The sequence below is a fragment of the Salmo salar genome, chromosome 18 (genome assembly GCF_965601325.2).
Source record: "Salmo salar chromosome 18, fSalSal1, whole genome shotgun sequence".
Taxonomy (NCBI): Eukaryota; Metazoa; Chordata; class Actinopteri; order Salmoniformes; family Salmonidae; genus Salmo; species Salmo salar.
Window position 1 is genome coordinate 62,274,542 of NC_138308.1, and position 27,818 is coordinate 62,302,359.

General features: G+C 43.0%; 2 protein-coding genes across 4 annotated transcripts in view; both read right to left on the minus strand.

The window, feature by feature from the left end:
• Positions 1–18,652, minus strand: part of tfam (transcription factor A, mitochondrial) — a 116,442-nt gene extending 97,790 nt beyond the window's left edge. For 2 of the 3 annotated variants that reach the window (XM_045701246.2, XM_045701247.2), the window contains exons 1-6: positions 18,370–18,652; positions 12,738–12,865; positions 12,576–12,646; positions 11,876–12,025; positions 11,596–11,691; positions 11,075–11,131 (exon numbers count right to left, since the gene is read on the minus strand). In XM_045701246.2, coding sequence (XP_045557202.1) covers positions 11,075–11,131; positions 11,596–11,691; positions 11,876–12,025; positions 12,576–12,646; positions 12,738–12,865; positions 18,370–18,449 — 582 coding nt within the window. In that variant the 5' untranslated portion in view covers positions 18,450–18,652. The remainder of the gene's footprint in view (positions 1–11,074; positions 11,132–11,595; positions 11,692–11,875; positions 12,026–12,575; positions 12,647–12,737; positions 12,866–18,369) is intronic. The other variant, XM_045701248.2, reaches the window with a different exon arrangement.
• A 2,662-nt stretch (positions 18,653–21,314) lies between these two features.
• ube2d1b (ubiquitin-conjugating enzyme E2D 1b) lies at positions 21,315–26,855 on the minus strand. The gene is made up of 7 exons (XM_014186507.3): positions 26,650–26,855; positions 25,993–26,056; positions 24,536–24,567; positions 24,314–24,391; positions 24,104–24,209; positions 23,228–23,321; positions 21,315–22,133 (listed from the first exon to the last, which is right to left on the minus strand). Exons 1-7 carry the CDS (start codon positions 26,671–26,673, stop codon positions 22,088–22,090), a joined length of 444 nt encoding a protein of 147 aa, XP_014041982.1. The 5' UTR covers positions 26,674–26,855; the 3' UTR covers positions 21,315–22,087.
• Positions 26,856–27,818: the final 963 nt, after the last annotated feature.

Consider the following 27,818-nt stretch of genomic DNA (forward strand, 5'->3'; position numbering starts at 1 on the left):
TCTATACCACCACCACCATATGTATATAACTACATCTATACCACCACCACCACCACCATATGTATATAACTACATCTATACCACCACCACCATATGTATATAACTACATCTATACCACCACCATGTATATAACTACATCTATACCACCACCATGTATATAACTACATCTATACCACCACCGCCACCATATGTATATAACTACATCTATACCACCACCACCACCACCATATGTATATAACTACATCTATACCACCACCACCACCACCATATGTATATAACTACATTATACCACCACCACCACCACCATATATATATAACTACATCTATACCACCACCACCATATGTATATAACTACATCTATACCACCACCACCATATGTATAAAACTACATCTATACCACCACCAACATATGTATATAACTACTTATATACCACCACCACCACCATGTATATAACTACATCTATACCACCACCACCATATGTATATAACAATATCTATACCACCACCACCACCATATGTATATAACTACATCTATACCACCACCACCACCACATGTATATAACTACATCTATACCACCACCACCACCACCATATGTATATAACTACAACTATACCACCACCACCACCATATGTATATAACTACATCTATACCACCACCACCATATGTATATAACTACAACTATACCACCACCACCACCATATATATATAACTACATCTATACCACCACCGCCACCACGTATATAACTACATCTATACCACCACCACCATATGTATATAACTACATCTATACCACCACCACCATATATATTTATATAACTACATCTATACCACCACCACCATATGTATATAACTACATCTATACCACCACCACCATATGTATATAACTACATCTATACCACCACCACCATATGTATATAACTACATCTATACCACCACCACCATGTATATAACTACATCTATACCACCACCGCCACCATATGTATATAACTACATCTATACCACCACCACCACCACCATATGTATATAACTACATCTATAGCACCACCACCACCACCACCATATGTATATAACTACATCTATACCACCACCACCACCACCATATATATATAACTACATCTATACCACCACCACCACCATATGAATATAACTACATCTATACCACTAGCACCACCATATGTATATAACTACGTCTATACCACCACCAACATATGTATATAACTACATCTATACCACCACCACCACCACCATACGTATATAACTACATCTATACCACCACCACCACCATATGTATATAACTACATCTATACCACCACCACCACCATGTATATAACTACATCTATACCACCACCGCCACCATATGTATATAACTACATCTATACCACCACCATCACCACCACCATATGTATATAACTACATCTATACCACCAACACCACCACCATATATATATAACTACATCTATACCACCACCACCACCATATGTATATAACTACATCTATACCACCACCACCACCACCATATTGATATATCTATACCACCACCACCACCACCACCATATGTATATAACTACATCTATACCACCACCACCAACACCACCACGTATATAACAACATCTATACCACCACCGCCACCATATGTATATAACTACATCTATACCACCACCACCACCACCACATGTATATAACTACATCTATACCACCACCACCACCATATGTATATAACTACATCTATACCACCACCACCACCATATGTATATAACTACTTCTATACCACCACCACCACCATGTATATAACTACATCTATACCACCACCACCATATGTATATAACAATATCTATACCACCACCACCATATGTATATAACTACATCTATACCACCACCACCACCATATGTATATAACTACAACTATACCACCACCACCACCATATGTATATAACTACATCTATACCACCACCACCATATGTATATAACTACAACTATACCACCACCACCACCATATATATATAACTACATCTATACCACCACCACCACCACCACCACGTATATAACTACATCTATACCACCACCGCCACCATATGTATATAACTACATCTATACCACCACCACCACCACCATATGTATATAACTACATCTATACCACCACCACCATATATATTTATATAACTACATCTATACCACCACCACCATATGTATATAACTACATCTATACCACCACCACCATATGTATATAACTACATCTATACCACCACCACCACCATATGAATATAACTACATCTATACCACTAGCACCACCATATGTATATAACTACGTCTATACCACCACCAACATATGTATATAACTACATCTATACCACCACCACCACCACCACCACCATACGTATATAACTACATCTATACCACCACCACCACCATATGTATATAACTACATCTATACCACCACCATATGTATATAACTACATCTATACCACCACCACCACCATGTATATAACTACATCTATACCACCACCGCCACCATATGTATATAACTACATCTATACCACCACCATCACCACCACCATATGTATATAACTACATCTATACCACCACCACCACCACCATATATATATAACTACATCTATACCACCACCACCATATGAATATAACTACATCTATACCACCACCACCATATGTATATAACTACATCTATACCACCACCACCACCAACACCACCATCATATGTATATAACTACATCTATTCCACCACCACCATATGTATATAACTACATCTATACCACCAACACCACCATGTATATAACTACATCTATACCACCACAACCACCATAGGTATATAACTACATCTATACCACCACCACCACCATATGTATATAACTACATCTATACAACCAACACCACCATATGTATATAACTAAATCTATACCACCACCCCCACAACCATATGTATATAACTACATCTATACCACCACCACCATATGTATATAACTACATCTATACCACCACCATATGTATATAACTACATCTATACCACCACCACCACATGTATATAACTACTTCTATACCACCACCACCACCACCATGTATATAACTACATCTATACCACCACCACCATCTGTATATAACTACATCTATACCACCACCACCATCTATATATAACTACATCTATACCACCACCACCACCATATGTATATAACTACATCTATACCACCACCACCACATGTATATAACTACATCTATACCACCACCACCATATATATATAACTACATCTATACCACCACCACCACCATATGTATATAACTACATCTATACCACCACCACCACCATATGTATATAACTACATCTATACCACCACCACCACCACCATATGTATATAACTACATCTATACCACCACCAACACCACCATATATAAATATAACTACATCTATACCACCACCACCACCACATGTATATAACTACATCTATACCACCACCATATTGATATATCTATACCACCACCACCACCACCACGTATATAACAACATCTATACTACCACCGCCACCATATGTATATAACTACATCTATACCACCACCAAAACCACCACCATACGTATATAACTACATCTATACCACCACCACCATATGTATATAACTACATCTATACCACCACCACCATATGTATATAACTACTTCTATACCACCACCACCACCATGTATATAACTACATCTATACCACCACCACCATATGTATATAACAACATCTATACCACCACCACCATATGTATATAACTACATCTATACCACCACCACCACCATATGTATATAACTACATCTATACCACCACCACCATATATATATAACTACATCTATACCACCACCACCACCATATGTATATTACTACATCTATACCACCACCACCATATGTATATAAATACATCTATACCACCACCATCACCATATGTATACAACTACATCTATACCACCACCACCAACATATGTATACAACTACATCTATACCACCACCACCAACATATGTATATAACTACATCTATACCACCACCACCATATGAATATAACTACATCTATACCACCACCACCATATGTATATAACTACATCTATACCACCAACACCACCATGTATATAACTACATCTATACCACCACAACCACCATAGGTATATAACTACATCTATACCACCACCACCTCCACCATATGTATATAACTACATCTATACAACCAACACCACCATATGTATATAACTAAATCTATACCACCACCCCCACCACCATATGTATATAACTACATCTATACCACCACCACCATATGTATATAACTACATCTATACCACCACCATATGTATATAACTACATCTATACCACCACATGTATATAACTACTTCTATACCACCACCACCACCATGTATATAACTACATCTATACCACCACCACCATATGTATATAACTACATCTATACCACCACCACCATCTATATATAACTACATCTATACCACCACCACCACCATATGTATATAACTACATCTATACCACCACCATATGTATATAACTACATCTATACCACCATCACCACCACCATATATATATATAACTACATCTATACCACCATATGTATATAACTACATCTATACCACCACCACCCCCATATGTATATAACTACATCTATACCACCACCACCACCACCACGTATATAACTAAATCTATACCACCACCGCCACCATATGTATATAACTACATCTATACCACCACCACCATGTATATAACTACATCTATACCACCACCGCCACCATATGTATATAACTACATCTATACCACCACCACATGTATATAACTACATCTATACCACCAGCACCACCATATGTATATAACTACATCTATACCACCACCACCATATGTATATAACTACATCTATACCACCACCACCACCATATATATATATATAACTACATCTATACCACCACCACCACCATGTATATAACTACATCTATACCACCACCACCATATGTATATAACATCTATACCACCACCACCATATGTATATAACTACATCTATACCACCACCACCACCACCATATGTATATAACTACATCTATACCACCACCACCATATGTATATAACTACATCTATACCACCACCATGTATATAACTACATCTATACCACCACCATGTATATAACTACATCTATACCACCACCGCCACCATATGTATATAACTACATCTATACCACCACCACCACCACCATATGTATATAACTACATCTATACCACCACCACCACCACCATATGTATATAACTACATTATACCACCACCACCACCACCATATATATATAACTACATCTATACCACCACCACCATATGTATATAACTACATCTATACCACCACCACCATATGTATAAAACTACATCTATACCACCACCAACATATGTATATAACTACTTATATACCACCACCACCACCATGTATATAACTACATCTATACCACCACCACCATATGTATATAACAATATCTATACCACCACCACCACCATATGTATATAACTACATCTATACCACCACCACCACCACATGTATATAACTACATCTATACCACCACCACCACCACCATATGTATATAACTACAACTATACCACCACCACCACCATATGTATATAACTACATCTATACCACCACCACCATATGTATATAACTACAACTATACCACCACCACCACCATATATATATAACTACATCTATACCACCACCGCCACCACGTATATAACTACATCTATACCACCACCACCATATGTATATAACTACATCTATACCACCACCACCATATATATTTATATAACTACATCTATACCACCACCACCATATGTATATAACTACATCTATACCACCACCACCATATGTATATAACTACATCTATACCACCACCACCATATGTATATAACTACATCTATACCACCACCACCATGTATATAACTACATCTATACCACCACCGCCACCATATGTATATAACTACATCTATACCACCACCACCACCACCATATGTATATAACTACATCTATAGCACCACCACCACCACCACCATATGTATATAACTACATCTATACCACCACCACCACCACCATATATATATAACTACATCTATACCACCACCACCACCATATGAATATAACTACATCTATACCACTAGCACCACCATATGTATATAACTACGTCTATACCACCACCAACATATGTATATAACTACATCTATACCACCACCACCACCACCATACGTATATAACTACATCTATACCACCACCACCACCATATGTATATAACTACATCTATACCACCACCATATGTATATAACTACATCTATACCACCACCACCACCATGTATATAACTACATCTATACCACCACCGCCACCATATGTATATAACTACATCTATACCACCACCATCACCACCACCATATGTATATAACTACATCTATACCACCAACACCACCACCATATATATATAACTACATCTATACCACCACCACCACCATATGTATATAACTACATCTATACCACCACCACCACCACCATATTGATATATCTATACCACCACCACCACCACCACCATATGTATATAACTACATCTATACCACCACCACCAACACCACCACGTATATAACAACATCTATACCACCACCGCCACCATATGTATATAACTACATCTATACCACCACCACCACCACCACATGTATATAACTACATCTATACCACCACCACCACCATATGTATATAACTACATCTATACCACCACCACCACCATATGTATATAACTACTTCTATACCACCACCACCACCATGTATATAACTACATCTATACCACCACCACCATATGTATATAACAATATCTATACCACCACCACCATATGTATATAACTACATCTATACCACCACCACCACCATATGTATATAACTACAACTATACCACCACCACCACCATATGTATATAACTACATCTATACCACCACCACCATATGTATATAACTACAACTATACCACCACCACCACCATATATATATAACTACATCTATACCACCACCACCACCACCACCACGTATATAACTACATCTATACCACCACCGCCACCATATGTATATAACTACATCTATACCACCACCACCACCACCATATGTATATAACTACATCTATACCACCACCACCATATATATTTATATAACTACATCTATACCACCACCACCATATGTATATAACTACATCTATACCACCACCACCATATGTATATAACTACATCTATACCACCACCACCACCATATGAATATAACTACATCTATACCACTAGCACCACCATATGTATATAACTACGTCTATACCACCACCAACATATGTATATAACTACATCTATACCACCACCACCACCACCACCACCATACGTATATAACTACATCTATACCACCACCACCACCATATGTATATAACTACATCTATACCACCACCATATGTATATAACTACATCTATACCACCACCACCACCATGTATATAACTACATCTATACCACCACCGCCACCATATGTATATAACTACATCTATACCACCACCATCACCACCACCATATGTATATAACTACATCTATACCACCACCACCACCACCATATATATATAACTACATCTATACCACCACCACCACCATATGTATATAACTACATCTATACCACCACCACCACCACCATATTGATATATCTATACCACCACCACCACCACCACCATATGTATATAACTACATCTATACCACCACCACCACCACCACCACGTATATAACAACATCTATACCACCACCGCCACCATATGTATATAACTACATCTATGCCACCACCACCACCACCACCATATGTATATAACTACATCTATACCACCACCACCATATGTATATAACTACATCTATACCACCACCACCACCATATGTATATAACTACTTCTATACCACCACCACCACCATGTATATAACTACATCTATACCACCACCACCACCATATGTATATAACAATATCTATACCACCACCACCATATGTATATAACTACATCTATACCACCACCACCACCATATGTATATAACTACAACTATACCACCACCACCACCATATGTATATAACTACATCTATACCACCACCACCATATGTATATAACTACAACTATACCACCACCACCACCATATATATATAACTACATCTATACCACCACCACCACCACCACCACCACGTATATAACTACATCTATACCACCACCGCCACCATATGTATATAACTACATCTATACCACCACCACCACCACCATATGTATATAACTACATCTATACCACCACCACCATATATATTTATATAACTACATCTATACCACCACCACCATATGTATATAACTACATCTATACCACCACCACCATATGTATATAACTACATCTATACCACCACCACCATATGTATATAACTACATCTATACCACCACCACCATGTATATAACTACATCTATACCACCACCGCCACCATATGTATATAACTACATCTATACCACCACCACCACCACCACCATATGTATATAACTACATCTATAGCACCACCACCACCACCACCACCATATGTATATAACTACATCTATACCACCACCACCACCACCATATATATATAACTACATCTATACCACCACCACCACCACCATATATATATAACTACATCTATACCACCACCACCACCATATGAATATAACTACATCTATACCACCACCAACATATGTATATAACTACGTCTATACCACCACCAACATATGTATATAACTACATCTATACCACCACCACCACCACCACCACCATACGTATATAACTACATCTATACCACCACCACCACCATATGTATATAACTACATCTATACCACCACCATATGTATATAACTACATCTATACCACCACCACCACCATGTATATAACTACATCTATACCACCACCGCCACCATATGTATATAACTACATCTATACCACCACCATCACCACCACCATATGTATATAACTACATCTATACCACCACCACCACCACCATATATATATAACTACATCTATACCACCACCACCACCATAGTATATAACTACATCTATACCACCACCACCATAGGTATATAACTACATCTATACCACCACCACGTATATAACTACATCTATACCACCACCACCACCATGTATATAACTACATCTATACCACCACCACCACCATATGTATATAACTACATCTATACCACCACCACCACCACCATATTGATATATCTATACCACCACCACCACCACCACATGTATATAAGTACATCTATACCACCACCACCACCACCACCACGTATATAACTACATCTATACCACCACCCGCCACCACATGTATATAAGTACATCTATACCACCACCACCACCACCACCACGTATATAACAACATCTATACCACCACCGCCACCATATGTATATAACTACATCTATACCACCACCGCCACCATATGTATATAACTACATCTATACCACCACCACCACCACCATATGTATATAACTACATCTATACCACCACCACCACCATATGTATATAACTACTTCTATACCACCACCACCACCATTGTATATAACTACATCTATACCACCACCACCACCATATGTATATAACAACATCTATACCACCACCACCACCTATGTATATAACTACATCTATACCACCACCACCACCACCACCATATGTATATAACTACATCTATACCACCACCACCACCATATGTATATAACTACATCTATACCACCACCACCACCACCATATGTATATAACTAAATCTATACCACCACCAACAACACCATATGTATATAACTACATCTATACCACCACCACCACCATATGTATATAACTACATCTATACCACCACCACCACCACCATATGTATATAACTAAATCTATACCACCACCAACAACACCATATGTATATAACTACATCTATACCACCACCACCACCACCACCACCACCATATGTATATAACTACATCTATACCACCACCACCATATGTATATAACTACTTCTATACCACCACCATGTATATAACTACATCTATACCACCACCACCATATGTATATAACTACATCTATACCACCACCACCATATGTATATAACTACATCTATACCACCACCACCACCACCACCACCACCATGTATATAACTACATCTATACCACCACCGCCACCATATGTATATAACTACATCTATACCACCACCACCACCATATGTATATAACTACATCTATACCACCACCACCACCACCATATATATATATAACTACATCTATACCACCACATGTATATAACTACGTCTATACCACCACCACCACCACCACATGTATATAACTACATCTATACCACCACCACCACCACATGTATATAACTAAATCTATACCACCACCACCACCACCATATGTATATAACTACATCTATACCACCACCACCACCACCATATGTATATAACTACATCTATACCACCACCACCACCACCATATGTATATAACTACATCTATACGACCACCACCACCACCATATGTATATAACTACATCTAAAACCACCACCACCACCACCATATGTATATAACTACATCTAAACTGAGCAATCGGGGGAGAATGGCCTTGGTCAGATGATGGTCTCTCTGACAGAGCTCTAGAGTTCCTCTCTGGAGATGGGAGAACCTTCCAGAAGGACAACCATCTCTGCAGCACTCCACCAATCAGGCTTTTATGGTAGAGTGGCCAGACGGAAGCCACTCCTCAGTAAAAGGCACATGACAGCCCGCTTGGAGTTTGCCAAAAGGCACCTAAAGGACTCTCAGACCATGAGAAACAAGATTCTCCAGTCTGATGAAACCATGATTGAACTATTTTGCCTAAATGCCAAGCGTCACATCTGGAGGAAACCTGGCACCATCACTACGGTGAAGCATGGTGGTGGCAGCAGTCAGGATCGAGGCAAAGATGAACGGAGGAAAGTACAGAGAGATCCTTGATGAAAACGTTACGAATGCACTATATATCAAACACTTCATTCCACCTACTTGTTGCTGTGAGGTTGACAGTTTGGTCCAGTCCTCCCGCAGCATCTTCATCTTGCCCTGAGGGGAAAAAAGGTGACAGTGTTATAGCAGCATTATAACAGGTAACAGTGTTATAGCAGCATTATAACAGGTAACAGTGTTATAGCAGCATTATAACAGGTAAGTGTTATCCAGCGCCTTCGGAAAGTATTCCGACCCTTTCACTTTTTAAACATGTTGTCCTCAATACTAACCTGCGTGGTCGTCCCCCTGGACTCCTCAGTACTAACCCGCGTGGTCGTCCCCCTGGACTCCTCAGTACTAACCCGCGTGGTCGTCCCCCTGGACTCCTCAGTACTAACCCGCGTGGTCGTCCCCCTGGACTCCTCAGTACTAACCCGCGTGGTCGTCCCCCTGGACTCCTCAGTACTAACCCGCGTGGTCGTCCCCCTGGACTCCTCAGTACTAACCCGCGTGGTCGTCCCCCTGGACTCCTCAGTACTAACCCGCGTGGTCGTCCCCCTGGACTCCTCAGTACTAACCTGTGTGGTCGTCCCTTTGGACTCCTCAAAGTGTTCTGCCATAAAGATGTTAAAGGACGACCGGGGACGTTTGGGTTTGCCCAGACTGTTCAACTCCTAAAAGTGGAAGACGGTGGTCAAGTCAGATGAGTCACCAGGATCATTTCAGTGGCACAACATCAGAACACACCACTACTAACACAAGGCCTTAGTAGTATGCCATTACTTTCACTAGGAGGGGCCTGTCATGCCAAATAGTGTCCACAGCACATCACTATGAAGATCAATGAGCTACACTCACCCTCTTCCTCCTGATGGCTTTCCTCTTGGCCAGCCTCCGTCTCCTCTCCTGTTTCAGAGCAGCAGCCTGTGCAGGTGTGAGCTGGGACTGGTACCTCTGCATGTCCACCTTAAACTGTTCCCTGGCATCCACTGACGCCTGTTGAAAAGGCTGTGGGGGAAAGTCAACGTGTATTTAGCTAATTAACCACACAAGTCTGTCCACATTACAACAACATTGATATGTCTTTTCAGGTGGACTATAAGTCAAACAGCCTATTTTCAGTTATTTAAATACACCGCCAAGTAGATCCATGTTGGTAGGAAGTAGACGCATGACAGTCTGTGTAGTCTTCTCTGATGGAAGGTGCAAACATGGACCACAGAAGGGTCAAATGTATTCTCTGTCACCCAAGGAGACAGAAGATATCTGGGGCCTTGCTGTCCAAGGTGTCGGGGTCTGGGGGGGGGGGGGGGCCTTGCTGTCCAAGGTGTCAGGGTCTGGGGGGGGGGGCCTTGCTGTCCAAGGTGTCAGGGTCTGGGGGGGGGGCCTTGCTGTCCAATATGTCAGGGTATGGGAGCCTTGCTGTCCAAGGTGTCAGGGTGTGGGGGGGGGGCCTTGCTGTCCAAGGTGTCAGGGTCTGGGGGGGGGGCCTTGCTGTCCAAGGTGTCAGGGTCTGGGGGGGGCCAAGGTGTCCCTACTGAATCAAGACACAACCTACTTGTTTCTGGTCTGCTGTCAGAGTTCTCCACTGGTGTGCAATCTTCCTTATCACATCGACAGCTTTGACGTCTGAAACTCACATCAACATGAACTCAGTGATGTGTGAAGATAAAGGAATGAGTGAAACTGTAGAGATACAATACATTCTAACACCAGTCACCTGGATACTCCCTGACAACGAGAGGTTGTTGCTGTTTCACAAATCTCATGTATCCGTTCAGGGGCCTCTTAGGGGGAGCGCCGGCACTGGTTGTGAAACTCTTTACAGCTGGGATCACATTGACGAGCCTACAACACACCACAATACATTATCCCTACTACACACCACAATACATTATCCCTACTACGCGCCACAATACATTATCCCTACTACGCGCCACAATACATTATCCCTACTACGCGCCACAATACATTATCCCTACAACACGCCACAATACATTATCCCTACTACACACCACAATACATTATCCCTACAACACACCACAATACATTATCCCTACTACACACCACAATACATTATCCCTACAACACACCACATTATCCCTACTACACACCACAATACATTATCCCTACAACACACCACAATACATTATCCCTACTACACACCACATTATCCCTTGTCATGGAAAAATGTTAAGATTATGTTATAATGCTTTTATCGCATCATGGTTGTGTTATGCAACAGAATAGAGTATTTTGTTAACTATTGTGTGTGTGTTCTACTGAGGAGGGCCTCTGGGAGATAACACTGACAGGAGATTTACGATGTCTTTGGGTGATAAAACCTAAAGAACATTCCAGAGCATGATTTAATGTTTCTGTTCTATATGGTACCAGGGAGAGATGGTTGCAGTTTGGAGTCAGAGGGCCAGACACTGGTCTATTCAATGAAAACTGTTGACACAGCAGATGCTGTCCGCTATGTATTACAGGTATCTTGTCATCCAGATCTTCACCTGGTGACCCATTCTATCCATCTGTTGTTCATCATGTAGGTTGAAAGGGGGGTATCTTGGCTATAAAATACCTTTGTTCTTCTGTCTCGCCACTCTCAATGGATCATTAGAAAATGGTGAATCATTGACAAGTCATTGCTTTTGCAAAGCTCTCATTATTAAAGATTTAGTTTAAGTATAACTCTGACTTGTGTGATAAGTTTGTCTCTCCTCATTTGATAGTAGAGAAAAGAGCTACCACACCACAAGACATTATCCCTACAACACACCACAATACATTAGCCCATACAACACACCGCAATACATTATCCCTACAACACAACACATTATCCCTACAACACACCACAATACATTGGCCCTACAACACACCACAATACATTGGCCCTACAACACACCACAATACATTGGCCCTACAACACACCACAATACATTAGCCCTACAACACACCACAATACATTAGCCCTACAACACACCACAACACATTAGCCCTACAACACACCACAACACATTATCCCTAAAACACACCACAACACATTATCCCTAAAACACACCACAACACATTATCCCTAAAACACACCACAACACATTATCCCTACAGCACACCACAATACATTATCCCTACAACACACCACAATACATTATCCCTACAACACACCACAATACATTAGCCCTACAACACACCACAATACATTAGCCCTACAACACACCACAATACATTAGCCCTACAACACGCCACAATACATTAGCCCTACAACACGCCACACTACATTATCCCCACTGCACGACACACTACATTATCCCCACTGCACGACACACTACATTATCCCCACTGCACGCCGCAATACATTATCCCCACTGCACGCCGCAATACATTATCCCCACTGCACGCCGCAATACATTATCCCTACAACACATTATCCCTACAACACAATACATTATCCCTACAACACAATACATTATCCCTGCAACACAATACATTATCCCTGCAACACAATACATTATCCCTGCAACACAATATCCCTACAACACAATATCCCTACAACACAATACAATATCCCTACAACACAATACAATATCCCTACAACACAATACATTATCCCTACAACACAATACATTATCCCTACAACACACCACATTTTCCCTTCAACACACCACTATGAATGGGGTAGCCCTAACCGTCCAACACACCACCATGAATGGGGTAGCCCTAACCCTCCAACACACCACTATGAACGGGGTAGCCCTAACCCTTCAACACACCACTATGAACAGGGTAGCCATAACCCTTCAACACACCACTATGAACGGGGTAGCCCTAACCCTTCAACACACCACTATGAACAGGGTAGCCCTAACCCTTCAACACACCACTATGAACAGGGTAGCCCTAACCCTCCAACACACCACTATTAATGGGGTAGCCCTAACCCTTCAACACACCACCATGAACAGGGTAGCCCTAACCCTCCACTATGAACGGGGTAGCCCTAACCCTCCACTATGAATGGGGTAGCCCTAACTCTTCAACACACCACTATGAACAGGGTAGCCCTAACCTACCCTTCAACACACCACTATGAATGGGGTAGCCCTACCCCTCCAACATACCACTATTAATGGGCTAGCCCTAACTTACCCTTCAACACCACTATGAACAGGGTAGCCCTAACTTACCCTTCAACACACCACTATGAAGGAGGTAGCCCTAACTTACCCTCCAACAGACCAGTATGAACAGGGTAGCCCTAACCCTTCAACACACCACTATGAATGGGGTAGCCCTAACCCTTCAACACACCACTATGAACAGGGTAGCCCTAACTTACCATTCAACACACCACTATTAACAGGGTAGCCCTAACTTACCCTTCAACACACCACTATGAACAGGGTAGCCCTAACTTACCCTTCAACACACCACTATAAATGGGGTAGCCCTAACCCTCCAACACACCACTATGAATGGGGTAGCCCTAACCCTCCACTATGAACAGGGTAGCCCTAGCCCTCCAACACATCACTATTAAAAGGGTAGCCCTAACTTACCCTTCAACACACCACTATGAATGGGGTAGCCCTAACCCTCCAACACACCACTATTAACAGGGTAGCCCTAACCCTTCAACACACCACTATGAATGGGGTAGCCCTAACTTACCCTCCAACACACCACTATGAATGGGGTAGCCCTAACTTACCCTCCAACACACCACTATGAACAGGGTAGCCCTAACCCTTCAACACACCACTATGAATGGGGTAGCCCTAACCCTTCAACACACCACTATGAATGGGGTAGCCCTAACCCTTCAACACACCACTATGAATGGGGTAGCTCTAACCCTTCAACACAGCACTATGAACAGGGTAGCCCTAACCCTTCAACACACCACTATGAATGGGGTAGCCCTAACTTACCCTCCAACACACCACTATGAATGTGGTAGCCCGAACCCTCCAACACACCACTATGAACAGGGTAGCCCTAACCCTTCAACACACCACTATGAACAGGGTATCCCTAACCCTCCACTATGAATGGAGTAGCCCTAACCCTCCAACACATCACTATTAACAGGGTAGCCCTAACTTACCCTCCAACACATCACTATTAACAGGGTAGCCCTAACTTACCCTTCAACACACCACTATGAACAGGGTAGCCCTAACCATTCAACACACCACTATGAACAGGGTAGCCCTAACCCTTCAACACACCACTATTAACAGGGTAGACCTAACCCTCCACTATGAACAGGGTAGCCCTAACCCTTCAACACAGCACTATGAATGGGGTAGCCCTAACCCTCCAACACACCACTATGAACAGGGTAGCCCTAACCCTTCAACACACCACTATGAATGGGGTAGCCCTAACTTACCCTCCAACACACCACTATGAATGTGGTAGCCCGAACCCTCCAACACACCACTATGAACAGGGTAGCCCTAACCCTTCAACACACCACTATGAACAGGGTATCCCTAACCCTCCACTATGAATGGAGTAGCCCTAACCCTCCAACACACCACTATGAATGGGGTAGCCCTAACCCTCCAACACACCACTATGAATGGGGTAGCCCTAACCCTTCAACACACCACTATGAACGGGGTAGCCCTAACCCTCCAACACACCACTATGAATGGGGTAGCCCTAACCCTCCAACACACCACTATGAATGGGGTAGCCCTAACCCTCCAACACACCACTATGAATGGGGTAGCCCTAACCCTCCAACACACCACTATGAATGGGGTAGCCCTAACCCTCCAACACACCACTATGAATGGGGTAGCCCTAACCGTACACACAACTATCAATGGGGTAGCCCTAACCGTACACACATCATTCATCCACCTCATATCACCATAAAGCTCGTCCTATGCAATTTGAATATGTTAATATGACCAATATAGGCTATATCTAGATAGATAATCAACCACATCAATACATAGTTAGATTTGAGAGTTTAATAGTCACATGTACAGAGTTGTAGACATAATTACAGGGTAGAGTGAAATTCTTGAGCACCAAAATCCAACGATGCAGGACAAAGCAAAACAACACAAAATTATACTTATAAAACTGAATAATACTATATAGATACTAACAACTGTGGCATGACGAGTGGTGGCTATTCAACAGCCTGATGGTCTGGGGGGGTAGAAGCTATTGACCAGCTGGTAGTTCTTTTATATGACTAATCTCTACAATAATCCAACACTACATTCAGAAGGTCAACATGTTTTATCGTTCCTAGATGGCTAGTTTACCCAAATCTAAGCAATGTGGTCAGTCACACACAGACACCTACTGCAGACCTCATCCTCCACATACAACACCCGTTCACTCCCCCCTATCTGAGATATCTACTGCAGCCCTCATCCTCCACATACAGCACCCGTTCACTCCCCCTTATCTGAGATATCTACTGCAGCCCTCATCCTCCCCATACAACACCCGTTCACTCCCTCCGATCTGAGATACCTACTGCAGCCCTCATCCTCCCCATACAAGACCCGTTCACTCACCCCATCTGAGATATCTACTGCAGCCCTCATCCTCCACATACAGCACCCGTTCACTCCCCCTATCTGAGATATCTATTGCAGCCCTCATCCTCCACATACAACACCAGTTCTGCCAGTCACATTCTGTTAAAGGTCCCCAAAGCACACACATCCCTGGGTCGCTCCTCTTTTCAGTTCTCTGCAACTACCGACTGGAAAGAGCTGCAACAAACACTCAAACTGGACAGTTTTATCTCCATCTCTTCATTCAAACACTCAGTCATGGACACTCTTACTGACAGTTGTGGCTGCTTTGTGTGATGTGTTGTTGTCTCTACCTTCTTGCCCTTTGTGCTGTTGTCTGAGCCCAGTAATGTTTGTACCATGTTTTGTTCTACTACCATGTTGTTGTCTTAGGTCTCTCTTTATGTAGTGTTGTGGTATCTCTTGTTATGTTGTGTTTTGTCCTAGATTTTTTATTTTAAATCCCAGCCCCCGTCCAAACAGGATGCCTTTTGCCGTCATTGTAAATAATACACGTGTTCTTAACTGACTTACCCATTTTTAATAAAGGTTAAAAACATTTTACTAAATAAAACATGTCCTTGGCCACCAGTCAGTGCCAGTCAAGCTAACGTTAGCTAACCCTAACTAGCTAGCTAGCTCGGCTCTAATTAGACTAATACTGCTGTGATAGCTGGACATGCAGCAATTCCTTTGCAGAACTGGCTTTATGGATGTCCAAACAGTCTTACTAACTACCTACCTAACATAGCTAAAACTATCTATCTAGACAACGGGAAGTGTTGCTCCTTATGTTACCTTGTCAGACAGGAAGCGTCGGAGAAAAGACTGAATGACTTTTTCAAAAGGCCAGAAAACAACAGACCGAAAGGCGCCATTTCTGGTTGAAAACACTAGACGGTCAGAGCTGACAGAGACAACAACGGGACTGACTGACTCACAACCTCCTCGGTGATTATTAGTTATTAGCTACCGAATTCAGTCCTGTCCGTTTGCCCCCGCCATGCACGGATAACGCTCCTTCACCATCCCGCTGCATTGTGGGATAAGGTCATGGCGGTGTTGACGTAGTTTAACATTCACCGCAGCACATTCACCACAAATGGGAGCGTCAACCAATTGAATAAAAACATGTGACCAATAAATAATCAAGTGACTTTAGAATTACTCCAATAAATTGCCGTGTTCTTGACACATGACACATTTATATAAATTATATTTTTTTGCGTTCTTGACCCGTGGCTTTCATTTATAAAAATGATGAATTTTTTTCTTTTACATTTTAGTCATTTAGCAGACGCTCTTATCCAGAGGGAATTACAGTAGTGAATGCATACATTTCATACATTTTTTTTTTCTGTGCTGGCCCCCCGTGGGAATCGAACCCACAACCCTGGTGTTGCAAACACCATGCTCTACCAACTGAGCTACAGGGAAGGCCCTACAGGGAAGGCCCTTGCTGCGTTCTTGACTCATGGGTTTCATTGCATTAGTTGTACAAACAATTTTTCTATTTTATTTTATTTAACCTTTATTTAACCAGGTAGGCCAGTTGAGAACAAGTTCTCATTTACAACTGTGACCTGGCCAAGATAAAGCAAAGCAGTGCGACAAAAACAACAACACAGAGTTACACATAAACAAACTTACAGTCAATAACACAAATCTGTATACAGTGTGTGGAAATGAAGTAAGGAGGTAAGGCAATAAATAGGTCAATAGTGGCGAAGTAATTACAATTTAGCAATTTACACTGGAGTGATATATGTGCAGATGAGGATGTGCAAGTAGAAATACTGGTGTGCAAAAGAGCAGAAAAACAAAAACAAATATGGGGATGAGGTAGGTAGTTGGTTAGGCTATTTAAAGATGGGCTGTGTACAGCTGCAGTGATCGTAAGCTGCTCTGACAGCTGACGCTTAAAGATATGTCTCCAACTTCAGTGATTTTTGCAATTCGTTCCAGTCATTGACAGCAGAGAACTGGAAGGAAAGGCAGCCAAAGGAAGTGTTGGCTTTGGGGATGACCAGCGAGATATACCTGCTGGAGCGCGTGCTACGGGTGGGTGTTGCTATGGCGACCAGTGAGCTGAGATAAGGCGGAGCTTTACCTAGCAAAGACTTATAGATGACCTGGAGCCAGTGGGTCTGGCGACAAATATGTAGCGAGGGCCAGCCGACTAGAGCATACAGGTCGCAGTGGTGGGTGGTATATGGGGCTTTGGTGACAAAACGGGTGGCACTGTGATAGACTGCATCCAGTTTGCTGAGTAGAGTGTCGGAGGCTATTTTGTAAATGACATCGCCGAAGTCAAGGATCGGTAGGATGGTCAGTTTTACGAGGGTATGTTTGGCAGCATGAGTGAAGGATGCTTTGTTGCGAAATAGGAAGCCGATTCTAGATTTAATTTTGGATTGGAGATGCTGAATGTGAGTCTGGAAGGAGAGTTTACAGTCTAGCCAGACACCTAGGTATTTGTAGTTGTCCACATATTCGCAGTTGTAGGTCGCAGTTGTAAATGAGAACATGTTCTCAACTAGCCTACCTGGTTAAATAAAGGTGAAATAAATCAAATTCTAAGTCAGAACCATCCAGAGTAGTGATGCTGGATGTGAGGGCGGGTGCGAGCAGCGATCGGTTGAAGAGCATGCATTTCGTTTTACTTGCATTTAAGAGCAGTTGGAGGTCACGGAAGGAGTGTTGTATGGCGTTGAAGCTCGTCTGGAGGTTTGTTAACAGTGTCCAAAGAAGGGCCGGAAGTATACAAAATGGTGTCGTCTGCGTAGAGGTTGATCAAACAATCACCCGCAGCAAGAGCGACATCATTGATGTATACAGAGAAAAGAGTCGGCCCGAGAATTGAACCCTATGGCACCCACATAGACTGCCAAAGGTCCGGACAACAGGCCCTCCGATTTGACACACTGAACTCTGAGAAGTAGTTAGTGAACCAGGCGAGGCAGTCATTAGAGAAACCAAGGCTGTTGAGTCTGCCGATAAGAATACGGTGATTGACAAGAGTCAAAAGCCTTGGCCAGGTCGATGAAGACGGCTGCACAGTACTGTCTTTAATCAATGGAGGTGTAAACAATCAGCTATTGGTGTAAGACAGCCTGATGCCCCTTGGCCATACCAAATAACAGGGGCAGGCATGTCCCCATTACACTTTCTGTAAGACAGCCCGAAGCCCCTTGGCCATACCAAATAACAGGGGCAGGCATGCCCCCATTACACTTTCTGTAAGACAGCCTGATGCCCCTTGGCCATACCAAATAACAGGGGCATGTCCCCATTACACTTTCTGTAAGACAGCCTGATGCCCCTTGGCCATACCAAATAACAGGGGCAGGCATGACCCCATCACACTTTCTGTAAGACAGCCTGATGCCCCTTGGCCATACCAAATAACAGGGGCAGGCATGCCCCCATTACACTTTCTGTAAGACAGCCTGATGCCCCTTGGCCATACCAAATAACAGGGGCATGTCCCCATCACACTTTGTTGGATCAGAAGAGTAACCATCTGAATCTCCATCCAGCGGCCTGCACTCGTTTCCCTGGGAGTGTCTTTAAGCAGTCAGCATTTACAACTCAACTCACTGTGAGCATCATTCACTCCACTGAACATGTTGAGCCTTTAAACCAGTGGAATATTTAACCCATAATAAAACTAACTCATGCTTACCTCAGGACAATTTTCCATGCTTTCAACTGCAGTGAATTAGAACACATGAACATTAATAAAAAGTGTACCATTCTTTAATTATACAAAAGTGCTAAACAGCATTAGCCATAGCCATAATTGAAGACCCTAAATCACTGTTATTTGCAGAGTATGTATTTCAATGTTTTAATGATACAACTACTGACTTAATGCTAAAACAACTAAAGTAGTTCCAGAAGTTTGATACAATTCCTCAATTTCCCTCTTTATGGGTGACAGTCAACAGAGCCATGAGTATGTTGTACTGGAACAGCAGGCTACAGTATTCTGATGACTGGAACAGCAGGCCACAGTATTCTGATGACTGGAACAGCAGGCCACAGTATTCTGATGACTGGAACAGCAGGCCACAGTATTCCGATGACTGGAACAGCAGGCCACAGTATTCCGATGACTGGAACAGCAGGCCACAGTATTCCGATGACTGGAACAGCAGGCTACAGTATTCTGATGACTGGAACAGCAGGCTACAGTATTCTGAATGTAACCGTGGGCTACAGTATTCTAATGACTTCCTCTTCCATTCATGAGACGAGAAACAAATGTTCCCAAAACCAGGAAGTAGGGATAACAACAATGTACAGTTGTTGTTCCCCATATCTGTCACCCTATATCACCCTTAATGTACATATGTGCAGTGTATACCCCCTGTAAACACAAAATCATCTATAGTTCATGGGTTCACATGATAAATGTTGACAGTACAATGTGTTCCATATCACCTAAGTTTACTTTCTATTACCAGAATGTACAGTGTTTTGTGACTTTAAAAAAAAATCTTCAGGAGGGCCTTTACATTGCATACTTCTGGGTCCAATCTCTTGCTAGTCTGTTGTATCTGGAAACAAAATAAATACGGTTATCTCACAATAACAAAGACAGAAATAACATGAAACAAAGTTTAAGTGTCATCTCTGTTGATTTGCTATAGAATGTTCAAATATACTGCAACCATCTAAATAAGTCCTCTTTGTGGGCTATACTTGGCCTTGTCTCAGGATGGTAAGTTGGTGGTTGAAGTTATCCCTCTAGTGGTGTGAGGGCTATGCTTTGGCAAAGTGGGTGGGGTTATATCCTGCTTGTTTTGCCCTGTCCGGGGGTATCATCGGATGGGGCCACAGTGTCTCCTGACCCCTCCTGTCTCAGCCTCCAGTATGTATGCTGCAGTAGTTTATGTGTCGGGGGGCTAGGGTCAGTCTGTTATATCTGGAGTATTTCTCCTGTCTTATCAGGTGTCCTGTGTGAATTTAAGTATGCTCTCTCTAATTCTCTCTTTTTCTCTCTCTCTCGGAGGACCTGAGCCCTAGGACCATGCCTCAGGACTACCTGGCATGATGACTCCTTGCTGTCCCCAGTCCACCTGGCCGTGCTGCTGCTCCAGTTTTAACTGTTCTGCCTGCGGCTGTGGAACCCTGACCTGTCCACCGGACGTGCTACCTGTCCCAGACCTGCTGTTTTCAACTCTCTAGAGACAGCAGGAGCGGTAGAGATACTCTGAATGATCGGCTATGAAAAGGTGCTGACGAGTTGCACCCTCGACAACTACTGTGATTATTATTATTATTATTATTATTATTATTATTATTATTATTTGACCATGCTGGTCATTTATGAACATTTTGGCCATGTTCTGTTGTAATCTCCACCCGGCACAGCCAGAAGAGGACTGGCCACCCCTCATAGCCTGGTTCCTCTCTAGGTGTCTTACTAGGTTCCTGCCTTTCTAGGGAGTTTTTCCTAGCCACTGTGCTTCTACACCTGCATTACTTGCTGTTTGGGGTTTTAGGCTGGGTTTCTGTAGAGCACTTTGAGATATCAGCTGATGTAAGAAGGGCTATATAAATACATTTGATTTGAATTTGATATTCAAAGCATTTGGTTCCAATAGCTCATTGGAGAAATAGGCCCTTCACACAGTAACAATATACTCACTTCTCTTTGTCTAGTTTGTAGATCTGTGCTATGTCTGGAACTAGGGGGTCGTCTGGGTTCGGGTCACAGAGCAACGAACATATGGACAACAGAACTGGGAAACAGATGAAGCAACAGATGAAGTTCATCTTAAATGGTCATCGACATTTCACATTCAGTGAGATTGTTCATTCAGATTTAACTACCAGGTTAACGTTATAGGAGGGTTGTAATATTGTGATTTTAACGATCAGGTTAAAGTTATAGGAGGGTTGTAATATTGTGATTTTAACGATCAGGTTAAAGTTATAGGAGGGTTGTAATATTGTGATTTAATGATCAGGTTAAAGTTATAGGAGGGTTGTAATAGAACATTCTACAAGTGTTGGAAGGAAATGGATAGAACAATGTTTTAACATGGAAGGGACTAGGGCTGAGCTACAGCCTTCCCTGTAGCTCAGTTTGTAGAGCATGGTGTTTGCAACACCAGGGTTGTGGGTTCGATTCCCACAGGGGGCCAGCACAAAAAAACAAAAACAAATATATGTGTGAAATGTATGCATTCACTACTGTAAGTTGCTCTGGATAAGAGCATCTGCTAAAATGACTTAAATGTAAATGTAATGGAACCAGGTGTGTCATTTCTACCAGTTAGCCAGCTACATTGTGGCAGAATGTGTAGTAAAGTACCAACCCAGTTAGCCAGCTACACTGTGGCAGCATGTGTAGTAAAGTACCAACCCAGTTAGCCAGCTACATTGTGGCAGCATGTGTAGTAAAGTACCAAACCCAGTTAGCCAGCTACATTGTGGCAGCACGTGTAGTAAAGTACCAAACCCAGTTAGCCAGCTACATTGTGGCAGCATGTGTAGTAAAGTACCAACCCAGTTCTCTCACCTTTTGATACAGTCAATGCTGGAGACCACTGGGATCGCAAGATGTCCAAGCAAATGCTGCCGTTACTGTTGATGTTCGGATGATAAATCTTCGTTGTGAACGCTACCTGTAGAAAGATGGACATGTGTTTATGTTCAGTTTATCCACGAAGGACCGTTCTTTAGCAACAGTTTAACGATGTAATGACTTCCATAACAAATCAATTCTTACCTTTGGTGGCTTGAAGGGATAGTCGGTGGGGAAGTGGATTGTGAGAAAGAAGACCCCACTTTGGTATGGACTATCACCCTAGGAATAACAGGAACAGATATACATTGTTATAAATTATAAAAATGTACAATAAAATTATTTCAATACCCATTCATACTTATTGTTCAGATGACCCATGTTGCAATCATTAAACCACACACATCCTTTTGAAGTCATACTCACTGGCCCCATTATTGTTGCTTGCCAATGGAACACTGGAATATAGAAAGAGAACATGTATTAGGCCTATAGAGCATCACTTCACCAGGTAAGGCCTATACAACCAGCCCTAGTCCCTCCGGGTAGGGCCTATACAACCAGCCCTAGTCCCTCCGGGTAGGGCCTATACAACCAGCCCTCGTCCCTCCGGGTAGGGCCTATACAACCAGCCCTCGTCCCTCCGGGTAGGGCCTATACAACCAGCCCTCGTCCCTCCGGGTAGGGCCTATACAACCAGCCCTCGTCCCTCCGGGTAGGGCCTATACAACCAGCCCTCGTCCCTCCGGGTAGGGCCTATACAACCAGCCCTCGTCCCTCCGGGTAGGGCCTATACAACCAGCCCTCGTCCCTCCGGGTAGGGCCTATACAACCAGCCCTCGTCCCTCCGGGTAGGGCCTATACAACCAGCCCTCGTCCCTCCGGGTAGGGCCTATACAACCAGCCCTCGTCCCTCCGGGTAGGGCCTATACAACCAGCCCTCGTCCCTCCGGGTAGGGCCTATACAACCAGCCCTCGTCCCTCCGGGTAGGGCCTATACAACCAGCCCTCGTCCCTCCGGGTAGGGCCTATACAACCAGCCCTCGTCCCTCCGGGTAGGGCCTATACAACCAGCCCTCGTCCCTCCGGGTAGGGCCTATACAACCAGCCCTCGTCCCTCCGGGTAGGGCCTATACAACCAGCCCTCGTCCCTCCGGGTAGGGCCTATACAACCAGCCCTCGTCCCTCCAGGTAGGGCCTATACAACCAGCCCTAGTCCCTCTAGGTAGGGCCTATACAACCAGCCCTAGTCCCTCTAGGTAGGGCCTATACAACCAGCCCTCGTCCCTCCGGGTAGGGCCTATACAACCAGCCCTCGTCCCTCCGGGTAGGGCCTATACAACCAGCCCTCGTCCCTCCGGGTAGGGCCTATACAACCAGCCCTCGTCCCTCCGGGTAGGGCCTATACAACCAGCCCTTGTCCCTCCGGGTAGGGCCTATACAACCAGCCCTCGTCCCTCCGGGTAGGGCCTATACAACCAGCCCTCGTCCCTCCGGGTAGGGCCTATACAACCAGCCCTCGTCCCTCCGGGTAGGGCCTATACAACCAGCCCTCGTCCCTCCGGGTAGGGCCTATACAACCAGCCCTCGTCCCTCCGGGTAGGGCCTATACAACCAGCCCTCGTCCCTCCGGGTAGGGCCTATACAACCAGCCCTCGTCCCTCCGGGTAGGGCCTATACAACCAGCCCTCGTCCCTCTAGGTAGGGCCTATACAACCAGCCCTAGTCCCTCTAGGTAGGGCCTATACAACCAGCCCTAGTCCCTCTAGGTAGGGCCTATACAACCAGCCCTAGTCCCTCTAGGTAGGGCCTATACAACCAGCCCTAGTCCCTCTCCCCTTCAGCGGATATAGACTACATTACCCTCAGAGTCCTAAACTTACAGTCCTCTCCCACGGGTCCAGCAGAGCACTGTGCTGGCGGGTCCCTCTGCAGGTCATGAAGCTCCTAGGGGCCAAAACAAGTCAGACAAGTAGTGCTAAGGGTTACACATGAAACTGAAAGTTGTCTTTGAGGACTAGGTCAGACACATTTTACATCCACGAAAAAGCTGGGTTTCTTAACATGTCCTTGGTCATAGCTTTATTCGTAGATACATTTGACTGTAATAATGATGGGCCTACTTCATAATGCCCTGCCTTAGCTACAACCTCAAGTCAAATTAGACTAGCTAGTTATCATTATGAACAGGTGCTGCACCTAAATAAGTGTATTTAGCATGAATAACTGTGTCCTGGAGAGGGGTTGAATGGCTGACAAAGAAAATTACAATCTAGTTCAGACGTGGTGCCATACCACGATACCATGTCATGCTAAACATTAAGATGGTGGGCCGTGTTAATTAATTGTTAACTAGTCTCCTCGTATGTGTGCAGTCCAGCTCGATAGCTAGCTACGTGGTTAGGATTAGTTTTGAAATGAACCAATTATCTAGTTAGCGTAACATTAACAAACAATAACTTCCGATAGATGACTGATGCTAACGTTAGTTAGCTAGCTAGCCTGGCACCGCTAGCCACAACGCTAACTAACCATCTTACCTTCTGTATTCTTTTCAGCGCCATGGTGACCAACTTAGTCAAATGCCACTAAGTACTTGTCGACTTGGTATTTTCTTAGATGTCTACTTTAATAGTATTGCTTAAAAGGTAAAGGTATTTTATTTCCCTGAGTAGATCGCCAAGACAAGGGTGTGTGTTTGTGGTTCTCTGTTGTTTCCGCTTTCTGTTTTCGGTCGGCTTTGAACAAGGGGGTTTGGGGATTGTAGTTCCTCTTTGGAAAATATAGTTTTTTTCCACAGCTCCCAATAGCATTAACCTCTTGACGGTCGCCTAGGATAGGGGGCGCTACAGCGATTTTTGAAAAAAAATCGTGCCCATTTTAAACGGCCTCCTACTCAAACTCAGAAGCTAGGATATGCATATAATTAATACTTGTGGATAGAAAACACCCTAAAGTTTCTAAAACTGTTTGAATGGTGTCTGTGAGTATAACAGAACTCATATGGCAGTCAAAACCCCGAGACCGATCTTAACAGGATGTGGAATTCTGAATTGTGGACTCAACTTCACCACTTTGCCTGTAATTCACACAGTGAGCAATGGTTCACTGAGCACTTCCTATTGCTTCCACTAGATGTCCCCAGTCTTTACAAAGTGGTTTGAGTCTCCTACTGTGAAAACTGAATGAATGAGACGCTGTTGAAATTGGTCACATGAGGAGGGCCATCACCATTATGACGCTGGCGCCCCTGGCTACCCTCCCCTTTCGAAACGTTTTGAAAGACAATGCAATCATCCCCCTTGAATCTTATTGGAGCTCTGGTTGAAAAAGGCCCTAAAGATTTATGTTATACAACGTTTGACATGTTTGAACGAACCTAAATGAAAAAAAATGCATTTTCTCGAAAGAGCTGTCCCGCTCACGACTGAAGTTTTGGAGCAGCCTTCAGACGCGCTCACAAGAACAAGCTATTGGAACATAAAGGAGTAATTTTTTCGAATCATGCATTTCTACCTTTCAACAATGATTGGATTATTGAAATAATATATTTATTTCCCACTATCAATTCAATGATTATTGTATTTTTTAAATAGTTTGCTCAACTGAGTGCGTGTGTGTTTATTACTTTTAAATAAGAATAAACCTACTTGACAAAACACATTTCATAATTTTATACTCTATATCCTATTGTGTTGAGAGCTTCAAG